At 43.1% G+C, this 10,935-nt stretch overlaps 4 protein-coding genes across 4 annotated transcripts; all 4 read right to left on the bottom strand.

The window, feature by feature from the left end:
* Positions 1-1,050: 1,050 nt before the first annotated feature.
* On the bottom strand, positions 1,051-2,822 carry O0I10_010153 (uncharacterized protein; the record flags this gene model as incomplete). Its single annotated transcript, XM_058490136.1, has 4 exons — positions 1,051-2,047; positions 2,114-2,307; positions 2,373-2,611; positions 2,663-2,822. The coding sequence occupies 4 exons, from the start codon at positions 2,820-2,822 to the stop codon at positions 1,051-1,053; spliced, it is 1,590 nt and encodes a 529-aa protein (XP_058339119.1).
* Positions 2,823-3,565: 743 nt separating this feature from the next.
* O0I10_010152 (uncharacterized protein) lies at positions 3,566-4,186 on the bottom strand (the record flags this gene model as incomplete). Its single annotated transcript, XM_058490135.1, has 3 exons — positions 3,566-3,741; positions 3,814-3,916; positions 3,989-4,186. The coding sequence occupies 3 exons, from the start codon at positions 4,184-4,186 to the stop codon at positions 3,566-3,568; spliced, it is 477 nt and encodes a 158-aa protein (XP_058339118.1).
* Positions 4,187-4,919: 733 nt separating this feature from the next.
* O0I10_010151 (uncharacterized protein) lies at positions 4,920-5,605 on the bottom strand (the record flags this gene model as incomplete). Its single annotated transcript, XM_058490134.1, has 4 exons — positions 4,920-5,015; positions 5,087-5,235; positions 5,306-5,423; positions 5,486-5,605. The coding sequence occupies 4 exons, from the start codon at positions 5,603-5,605 to the stop codon at positions 4,920-4,922; spliced, it is 483 nt and encodes a 160-aa protein (XP_058339117.1).
* A 148-nt stretch (positions 5,606-5,753) lies between these two features.
* O0I10_010150 (chlorophyll synthesis pathway protein BchC) lies at positions 5,754-7,081 on the bottom strand (the record flags this gene model as incomplete). Its single annotated transcript, XM_058490133.1, has 4 exons — positions 5,754-6,453; positions 6,514-6,853; positions 6,935-6,968; positions 7,025-7,081. The coding sequence occupies 4 exons, from the start codon at positions 7,079-7,081 to the stop codon at positions 5,754-5,756; spliced, it is 1,131 nt and encodes a 376-aa protein (XP_058339116.1).
* Between the last annotated feature and the right edge of the window lie 3,854 nt (positions 7,082-10,935).

Genomic DNA, 10,935 nt, shown 5'->3' with positions numbered 1-10,935 from the left:
GTTAAGCCATTCAATGAGAACCAAAAGCTTACAAGCGAAACGAGCAACTCGGGATGCTAGTCATCATAATCAGAATTCTAGTGGATTACAGCCTATGCATAGGTAATTCGCGCGTAAATACCTCGAAGTAGCAAGAATGTTTCTATGAGCCAAGCGAGGTTTGTGGTCATTCACGGATATGCTGATATGCACAAGGATTCAAAGTCAAATTGTGTTCAAGCATCTTTTGGACGATTCACGCTCCTCAGCGTTTAGGCAGCCTTCACGTGATGAATACGCTCCTCACAACGAACGCTTTCCTATTCTTCAATGCGAGCGTTATTAACACCTGCATAGATGCCATCCTTTGGTTGCTCTACAAGAGAGCTAACGCGATCTAGCCTCAACACCATTATCCTCAAGGTCAAATGACAACTTCACTACTAGCATTCACAAATGATTTATTGCGTTTGGCCATATGTACATAACATCTAAGGATACGGTTGACACGAAAATGGTAGTAGAGAACCTATGTAAAAGACCAACATGTAAGTCTTAGTGCAAAAAGGTGTGAGCGAGCATTGCTTTTTCAGAAAAGAATAGCGGTTCTAGGTCATCCACAGTATAGTTCGGACTGACGTGCAAATATAGAGGTTTTTCATCATGAAAAGCAAGCTCAATAAAGAACTTACGTACCTTTACAGAAAACAGAAAATGCAAAAGAAGTACAAATTGCGCTCGCAAGGTCTCCAGCAAACTTTTTAAGGGCAGTGCATAAGCCACTAGTTTGATGAAAGCCAGCCCTGCTAATCCGAACTCCTGGGAGATTTGTGTAACACGGCGTTCGATTATTCCCACCAGTAATCTGATCAAATCCAAATGAGACCTTCTTCCATCCATGCTATCTCATACTCAAATGGTATAAGCTCTTCCCAAAGATTATAAATGTAAAGTGTTTTTTCGAATAGCAATGCAAATGTACAAGTTCTTCTTTTATGGAAATAAGATAGAATGGAGTTGTAGGAGAATAAGAAGAAGGAGCGATGGGTGATTATATGGTATGTATAAATTCTAGAACTGCATCTTAAATGTGAAAGGACCTCCACCACCGCCACCAGGAAAGCCGCCACCAGCACCAAATGGAAATCCGCCCTGAAAGTGAGCAAAGGGATTACCATGGAAAGGAGATCCACCACCAGGACCACCACCAGGACCACCTTGTGCGCTCTCTGGATCATATGGATCATACCCATTGTCATACTGTTCCCGTTTTTCATCATCTCCGAGCACTTCATACGCCTGGTTGATTTCAGCCATCTTCTTTTCGACCTCTTCCTTGCTTAGATCACCACTGTATTTGTCTGGGTGCCATTCATGTGCCTTTTTACGCCATGCCTTTTTGATTTGTCGTGTATCAGCATCTCGTGGGACATCCAAGATCTTGTAGTAATCTCGACGTTTGCTTTGTCGTAGCAGATTTTGTGCCTTTTGTAATGCCTGTCGTACTCGGCCGTTGCCACCACCACTCAATTCGTTGGCCTTCTCCAAATCCCGTACAGCTTGTTCAAACTCGTTTTGCTTCAGGTATACTTCGCCTCTATACATCAACGCATCCACATTGTCTTGATCCATTTCAAGGACAGCCGAACACCACTTTTGAATCTTGTCTGTGTCTTTGCGGTTCTCGCCCTGAATGCGGCATGCCATGTCATAGCACTTGAGATGAAGACGTTTGGGCATCTTTCCTTCAGCATTCAATTCCTTTTCTAATGCATTGAAAGGCTCGTCCAATTCTTGTACAATGCCAGATGCCCTTGATGTGCCAAGAATCTTATTGGATGCTGTTGCATATCGTTTGGCATTGAAATCATCTTGTGCTTTGTTGAGTTCTTTGTCGATCTTTTTGATTTGTCGGAAAAGCTTTTTGCATTGCTTTTGTTCTGGATCATAATGCAAACACTGCTTGAGTTGAGAAAGAGCGCTTGCTGATTCACCCAAGGAGAAAAAGTTTATCTTGGCAAGAAGGACAAGTGTGTCGGGATCGGAAGGAACAAGATAGGCAGCACGTCTAAAATCGAATGGTTCCCACTCTTTAGTAATTTGATTCCAAATTGAAAAACAAGATACAACTTACGTCAAATCTCCTGCAGCTTCTTCAATTTCTCCCTTGGCAATATGGCAACGAGCTCGTAATTGACGTACACGAGGAAGTTGAGGTGCAATGGATGCCACCGTGGATGTAAACTGAATGCATTCATCAAACTGATTCGTTTCCTTTGCCTTTTCAGCACTCTTCATTGCTGCTGCTGCCTCGCTCACATCTTGTAACTAGGATAGATAAATAGGATTAATCAACATTGCAATTCCCGAAGATCACTTGTATAGATACCTACCAAGGTCGTGGCTTCAGCATCCTTTGGATGGCTTTCAAGATACTTTTCTAAATCCTTCTGAGCGAGTTCAAAGTCGCCTTCCTTTGCATATATCCGTGCACGCTGCATCAATGCCTTCTCAAAGTCTGGCTTCAGGCCAAGGATCTTGCTGAAATCTTCCACTGCAGCATTGGTACGGCCAAGAGATAGGTAAGCTGTCGCACGCTTGTAATAGGTCAAGTAGTTGCTTGGATCTTGCTCTATTGTATTCGTTAGCACCTATAGAACATGCTGTGTCGAGACACCCTTACCAATGGCAGCGTCGAAGCTGATCAGTGCATCATTGAGCTTCCCGGTACTCAAGAACTGGTTGCCTTCGGAGAGATATTGTTGGGCACTCTTATCTGCAAGTACTGACGATGCCGGAAGTAAAAAGGAAAGCACGCACGCCACAAGGTAACGATGATGCATTGCAAATGGGGAAGAGAGACGAAGAATAAAGAAACCGACAATCGGGCTGGCTGTAATACTTGAAGGAATGTGGATCAATCTGATTGGCCATGCGCCTTGATTTCCATTTAGAGGTGACATATCAATGCAGAATCCACATGTGTGAATGTGGCAAAAAGAGGAGCTTTGTTGTACGACACCACACGTACATGCAAATAAAAGACTCGTGATTTTACATTTATCATTGCAACGGACTTGAATGGCATTAATCATGGATTAGCCAAACTACTATTATGATGAGTGCATAGGCCTTCTACTACAACAATGAAGAGACATGGTTACCAGGGATACACTCTACTATACATTTTTGGTTGCCATGTGGGACCTCGTCGTGTCCCATTGGTTTATGAGACTCCATCATGTGTGCAATACTTTCCTCTCAAAACCTGCCCTCCCTCCTCCCCTCTTATCAATTTGCCTTGTTCGAGGTTCTATCACCACCACATTAGCTAATTCATCCCACCGTAACTACATTATTGATTTGGCATATGGATGGCAAGAATGCTACATCCAAAGTAGAAATGTCACATCAGATGACATATTTTGGATGATGATGGTTGGTATTTTTGGATGCAAGTAAACAACAATTGCTCGGGAAATGGAGAATGAGGTTTATTATTACACATTCAACGTTAAAAGTGTCACGCATCAATCACTCAGCACTGCTGTTGTGGATTGCTGTCAGACTAAAAGTAAGCCATCATCTAGTTGGGCAACACGTTCTTCTTGAAGAAAGAGTTGTCGGGAGTAACGACGTTTCCTGGGGGCTTGTACGAGCAAACATACATCTTGCCGTTGGGGCAGGACTTGACACCACAGCCAACTTCAGTAGTAGACTTCCAAACGACCTGAGTAAAGTGACCAGTAGCGCCGCTGAAACCTAAATGAATAATGAGAAGAAAGAATGTGAGCAACGAAATCCTTCAATGGTTACAATAAACGTAGTGCTTACCAGGGTTGTTGTAGTCGTAGTCCTTTACTTCATTGTACCAAGCACCAATAGCACCAGCGAAGTCCTTCATTCCCATAGCCAAATTCTCGCCTTGTCCGGGATGCTGTAATAATAATGATCACCCACATGTTATTTTTAACGCTCTCATGGCAATCACGGTTCATCGAGTACTTACACCAGAATGTTCAAAGACACATCGGTTAGCCCAGCTTTGAGCGAACTTTTCAAGATCCTTGTTCCACTTGAGAGCAGGAGCCGAATGCTTGGAACGGTACTTGTTATGCAATCTCAAGGCATTTTTAGCGGTGCCTGCCGAGATGGCAGCTGCCAATTGGACGGCGAACAAAGCGACGACAATGAGACGAACGAGCATGTTGATTGTTGTAAAAGGAAAGGTAGGGGGGTAAAGTTAAAAGTACAAGGCGATGGGATGATTGATCAATCTACAACTTGAAGCTAATGCTTATATATGTGTATGCTGGAGATCCTCGTCACATCAAATATATGGTGTTAAATTGCAAACGTTACACAGCTTAATTGCATCGCCTGTTGCTGTGTTTCGATTGAGATCTTTGTGGGACGTTTCATTGCTAAGTGCACTGTGTGGGATGAATAATACGAGTGAACCAGGGTTATGGCTTGCGACCAATATCTTTGTGTTCAATGAGCGGGATGGATGGATGGATGGATGGACCTGTCAAAAAGCATCAAGAGAAATCGTTGCTTTCATCGAAATCGGATCATCCCGTGGGAGTTACCGGTATATCATTTAAGGTGTTATACATGGCTGCTGCTGTGTTTTTATGACAGATTACGCCATCAACAATCATCATACCTGCATGATCTTGCAGTCATTTACTCCCGCAGATGGGACAATGTTTCTCCACATGTGCTAATTCCTCAACTGCTTATACCCGTCAATGGATCACACACATGGCAGTTATGTTCGCCGCTTGTTTATTCACGACCCCATTTCTCAATCCTGTCAGTATATTTACCACTACCTTGGTTCCCGATGTCACTCAACGATACAGATCGCTTACTCATGAATCAACAAAGCTAATACATACATGTGTTTATTCATGGTTGCACATGCTACGACTCTTCTAATCCTTCTTTTTGTTTTTAGCCTGTGCCTGGCTCCGTAATTGTGCTCGTTTGACCTTGATCATGAGGTTGGCTGCAGCTTTCAGAACAAAGATCTGAGATGGAAAAAAATGAATCAGAAACAAAAGCAACATGGAAGGGAAAGAAGGCATCATCCAATGCTTACCAGAGTAAAGAAGCCGTTGAATATAAGGGGAAACGCGTATACTGAAACAATGAACATGCCATTCTCATCAAAGTAGTTGACGGTCGAGAAACGATCCCAATACGCTTGACCAAGATGATTCAATGTTTGTGTCATGGCTGCCAGACCCACTAGTGGATACACGATGGCGTTAATACATGCTGGCATCAAACAAGGCACAATAGTAGTAGTGATACTTGCATAATAGGAAGAAATAGAGTGATAGCGCATTATGATGGTTGCGTAGGGCGATCGTGGTGATAAAACATATGGCGTGGAAGCCAACAAGGGCCATCAACCAAGGCTGACTCCAGTCAATCTAGGTGCCATTCACATTTCGCATCAGCTGAGCACTCAATGCTGAGGGACAGTCAACTTTACAGCTTTGAAGAATTGGATCGTTTGTGCAATGTATCGATCTACGCTGGAGGCTGTGTTTGTGCTTGATTGCTGCTTGATGGAGCTTAGTATCGACTGAACGAAATCGGGCGGATTGGACATGGTGGGTTGTCGCGTGTATAAAAGTGCAAATAGATTGGGTGTCTGAGCAAGAGGATAAATTGGTGGACAAGAAGGGTCTACTGCTGGTTAATGCAATTTTAATCTACCATCCAAGACAAGCTACTACTAGTTTACATATAATAAAACACTATTCAAAGTCAAAGTCGCCAATTTCAACTTTAATGGTTCCGTCTGGTGCAGCAAGAGCATGTTTGAATGCGTCCACGGCGTTCTCCAAGCGAAATTGGTGAGTGACAAGACCATTCAGCTGAATCTTTTTGCTTCCAACGAGTTCGATGGCCTTGGGATAACTGTTGGCATAGCGAAAGTTGCCGAAAACATCCACTTCACGTGTCGTCAAAATGTCGGTGGGCATCAAAGTACAACCCTTATTGCCCATGCCAATCAACATGACCTTGCCACCACGACGCGCCAAAAACATGGACAAGCTGATGCATGATTCTACACCCGTGCATTCATAGACAATATCAACTTGATCCTCTTCCTTTTTTCCTTTCAATGATGTCGATTGAATGATAGATGATGCTTGTGTCATTGACCACTCGAATAAATCCTCCTCATGCGGCTTGATCGGTAGCTGTAAGGTCTCTATGCCAGGCAAGTACTTGCTTGCAAACTCCAATCGAGACGCATTGATATCCATAATGATACATGTTCCTGCACCCATGGCATAAGCAGTGGCCGCTGTCAACAACCCAACTGGACCAGCACCTAGTACAGCCACCGTACTTCCAGGTCGTACCTGAGTACGAATCGATACAGCGTGCACAGCGACCGCCAATGGCTCAATCAACGCACCATCTTGATAGCTCATACTATCCGGTATCCTTATACCCACTATTGTCAATTTCTATGTTTATAATCAATGCGATTTTCTAAAGGCTTACTTGTGACAAAGATAGGCTGGAAAACATGCATATCGACGTAAAGTTCCATGATTCGGTCCTCGTCGGAGTGATCCACGAAACTTCATTTGGCCACAAAGGTTATAGCGACCCTCTTTGCAATAGCAGCAAGATTGACAACCCTCTCCAGGCTCAATGGCAACGCGATCACCCACTTTGAGATCATGAACATCCTCACCAATTTGGGTGATAATACCAGCTGCTTCATGCCCGAGAATCATTGGTTTATCAGGTGTCATTCGCATAGACCCAAGACCACCATCATGATAATAATGCAAATCTGATCCACATATTCCTGTTGCGCGTATATTGACTTGCACCTCTAAACCAATAAATAAACGGGTCAACAAGGTCTTTTTCGACAAACAATGTATGTATCATGCACGACACGATTATAGCTCACCTCCCCGCTGTGGTGCATCAATAGGGACCGGCTCCTAATACAACAACAGCTATCGTTTAAAGATGAATGTGCTTGTTTTATGATCTTTACCATCCGCAAATCATGTTTATCATACAGCACAGCAGCGAGATTCTCTTGGTATACCATAGTCGTCGAGTAGTCGATTTGAATGAAGAAAGGGAGAAAGAGAAGGTGTGTGGGTGTTATGACTCAATCCAAAAAAGTCCTAATTGTAGTAAATACGCTGTGTAGTACGACATCACCTACCACAGAGAACAAGTCTTATGCATTGGCTGTGTGATATCGGATATTTACAAGGTCAATTCCCACGATGTTGAAAAACTCGGGAACCTTAGTGCTAAAATTCTTCATCCCAGAACAATGTTATAGGTACGTAATCAAAGAGGTACATAAAGCCGCCAATTACGATTATGATGGGGAGTGAGGATGATTGCAGTATCGACAATGACGATAGCGACAATAACACAAGCAAGCACGGTTTATTGTACCTTTCTCTTGGCAAGACGTTGCATGATGAATCCCCGTATATATACCTCGTTGGCATCTAAAAAGAAGCATACAACAAGATCCCATCCCTACACCATCACTCTCTCCCATTTTGTGTCTTTGATGCTTTCCATGACTACTTCGACTATGTACCGATGATGAAGACGATGATGGAATTGTTTATTATCCACCTGTACTTAACTAGCTAATTCACTTCTTGCTTGTAGATTAATTTAGCTTATATGAAATCAAGGTGGTTCAGCTATTGCTCTTGCAAATACATAACAAACGATTAAAGATAGTAAGAGATTCCTCGAGTGTATTTTTGTATGTATCCTTTTGGCTGCAAAATGGAGAAATGCGAACATGAGCTTGTAAGTTGTCGATCGCGCATTTGCTGTAGTGGGGATGATCCGAAAAATGTAAAGGATTGACGGGATACAAACGCTTTGCTGCATACGTGTAGCGCACCTCCATGATCATCAATGGCATAAGCGTTCCATCAACCCAGCGGATTCTCAAAATGGTAGGCTGCTCGATTGTCATTGCCAGCTGAACGCTCCTTTAGCAAGTTCTGTTGTTGTCATGTTGGATATGTAAAGGTGAAGTTTGTTATCGACATCTGCAATCATCATCGTCTTGGCAACCATGACCCTGATGGACAGCTTGGTGTATTGTATTGCTGAGCATGAGGAGGAGAGTTGCTTCAGCATGATAACGGTAGGAATTCCCAGGGGATGCTGTCAATGAGTACCAGGACAATACGGCAAGCGTGAACAATGACGATCCATAACCCATCATGCAATGTCTCCTTTAACACCAAAAAATCTTGCAAGGGCGATCACCTCCGTGGAAGAGCCAATCTGCAGCCGACGACGTGATCCATCCAAAGGCCAATTCGATCCATGACAACAAAGAAAATCACTTTCATTGTTGCCCCGGCTCACCGTTATTCTCATTCATCCTCCCAAAAGAAAGAGCCATCCCCAATCTTTCCAATCCTCGACGGGTAAACACAACCTATCACGAAGAGCACTGGTGTCAAACGGCCGAAAGGTACAGGTGGGAGTTGAACCCAAAACATGATGATGTCCAAAGATGCATTGCCTGACCATAAACCTATTCCAAAAAGCATCATTCATTATTAGCATTCACACACACAATGCAAGGCTTCTTCGTTTTCTTCACTGCACTTGCCTCTTGCGTATACATAAAGACCTATTATGTTGGCTATTGCAAACCAAAAACCATGGTGCATTGTAGCCGGGTTGAATCGAAAGCCAAATGAGACAACATCTATGCAATCGAATTGCAGCGTCAATATAAGCTAACACGTCAATGGGAAAGCTTTTCTGGTAGATTGGGCTTTGAATGTACCTGTTGACACCAAGCGTGGATCGGCATAACAACGAACAAGAAGAGGGACGATATCACCATGACTACCACCACCACTTCACTCCCTACCTATGAATAGTCAGAACTATACATATAACTCACAACATACAAGAGCATTACCTTGATTGGAATGTCGTGAAGGCGATAAAACCAGACGAGCGACAAAGAGAAAGGGAAGCGTTGTCTCAAGTCGTGGAGCTACCGGACCCCAAGTTTAAATCCCCTACTGCTATTACACTGAGGCCACTCAATGACCCCACACACACCATCCACCCAAACACACAGCTCACCCATCATCATCCATCATCACCCTCGCGATAAGTAATAGGCACGCGTAAATAAAAGAAATCGTATAGCAAAAGGATGTGTGTCATTTTACACTTTACATGATAATGATGATCCAACAACACCCATTGTTACCATACTACCATGTCACCTCGAATCAAGAAAGTTTAATGATGGGAATGATGGGCTGGAGAACGACAATCGTCACATGCATTGGAATGGGCAACAAAGATGATTGGGCGGACTGGGCATTTTAGGTTCATTCCTAAATAGTGTACAAGTATCATGCATCGCCTGTGTTGACTGACTCAAGTTACACAACACGCTCCTCTGCATCTTTGGCTCTATTGTAGTCATACTACTTATAAATGAACAAAGAACTCTTCAGGTATCACGCTTTGCAGGACAAAGATAAAGTGCGTTTAATTTAAACTTTACAATGAAACGAGGGTCTTTAATAGAACCATGTTGCTCGGCGGGGTGAAAGCGATCTTGTGTCAAACTATGAAGTCCATCGTGGCCAATCCTGTGATTTTGGCTGTCGCTACCAGCCAAATCCGATCTGAGGGTCGACTCCTTCGACGACAGTATTGACCAAAAAATATTTTTTGGCTGTTTGCGACATTGAACGCGAAACCACACAAGGTGCCGTTGGCCAAGCCGGAGCCCATTGCGCTAATAAAAACCCTTAATGTTTCATTGTAAAGTTTCGAGATACAGGCACCTTTATGTTTGTGTGCGTGATATATGACAAGTAGCCTTTTTGTTCATTGTGAAGTAGTTGACCCCAAGTAGAGCAAAATATGCAGAGGGACGTGTTTGTGTAACTGGGTTAAAAGCTTGGACTGTGATTCATGCATGACAGGTACGCAACCTCACTTTTATGTCATACATTGGCAGCTAATAGCCACTTTTGTGCATTCCCAACTTTTGTGCATTCTATTGTAGGTGGATGATGCTAAAGCTTCTAGACATTCATTTCCATGATTAAAGTAGGTTGGTCCGAGCTGATTTGGTTGAGTTACGCTCACACAAGATTACATCGGCTGGAGCTACATCGAGCGTGCTTTAGTGTCCTGAGTGATAGAATTCCCTTGACCGTAGCTCAGCCAAATCAGCTCGGATCAAGATAATTGAATCATGGAAATGAATGTCTGGAGCAGGGGCATCGTTCCCATGCAATGGATCTCGCAACAATGATGATTGGGATAAAAGTGGCCGTTAGCTGGCAATACATGCCTGTTCGTGGATGATCCATAAAGTAATTATACATTGACCCCTTCATTCATGCAAACGTAGCTGTACATACAATCACACACCTCATCTTGCTCTGCCAGGGTCCACCTAGTTGATACGATCAATTTTCATATAGCATCACGCTTACAACATAAAGGCAAGTTCGTATCTAAACAACAAACGGTTTTTGCTAGAGCAATGGGTCATTTTCAGCTAACAGCAATTTGTGTGCACGTTTTACGTTCAATGTCGCAAACAGCCCAAAATATTTTTTGGTCGTCGTCGTCGAAGAGGTCGACCCTCAGATCCAGTTTGGCTGGTAGCGACATTTCAATATAGGTCCGCTGGGATTGGCCAATGATGGACTTCATAGTTTGACACAAGATCGCTTTCACCCTGCCGAGCAACATGGTTCTATTAAAGACCCTCGTTTCATTGTAAAGTTTAGAGATACAGGTACCTTTATGTTTTATGATATGCTAAAAGATGCTAAGAGAAAAGAGTTCTTGTTCATTGTAAAGTAGTATAATTACAATAGAGCCAAAAGATGAGCAATACGTAACTGAACGAAGTACAAT

This window comes from Lichtheimia ornata (assembly GCF_029851405.1).
Source record: "Lichtheimia ornata isolate CBS 291.66 chromosome Unknown scaffold00065, whole genome shotgun sequence".
NCBI classification, from domain to species: Eukaryota; Fungi; Mucoromycota; class Mucoromycetes; order Mucorales; family Lichtheimiaceae; genus Lichtheimia; species Lichtheimia ornata.
The sequence above is the reverse complement of the archived record's forward strand: the minus strand, read 5'-3'. Positions and strand labels throughout refer to the sequence as shown.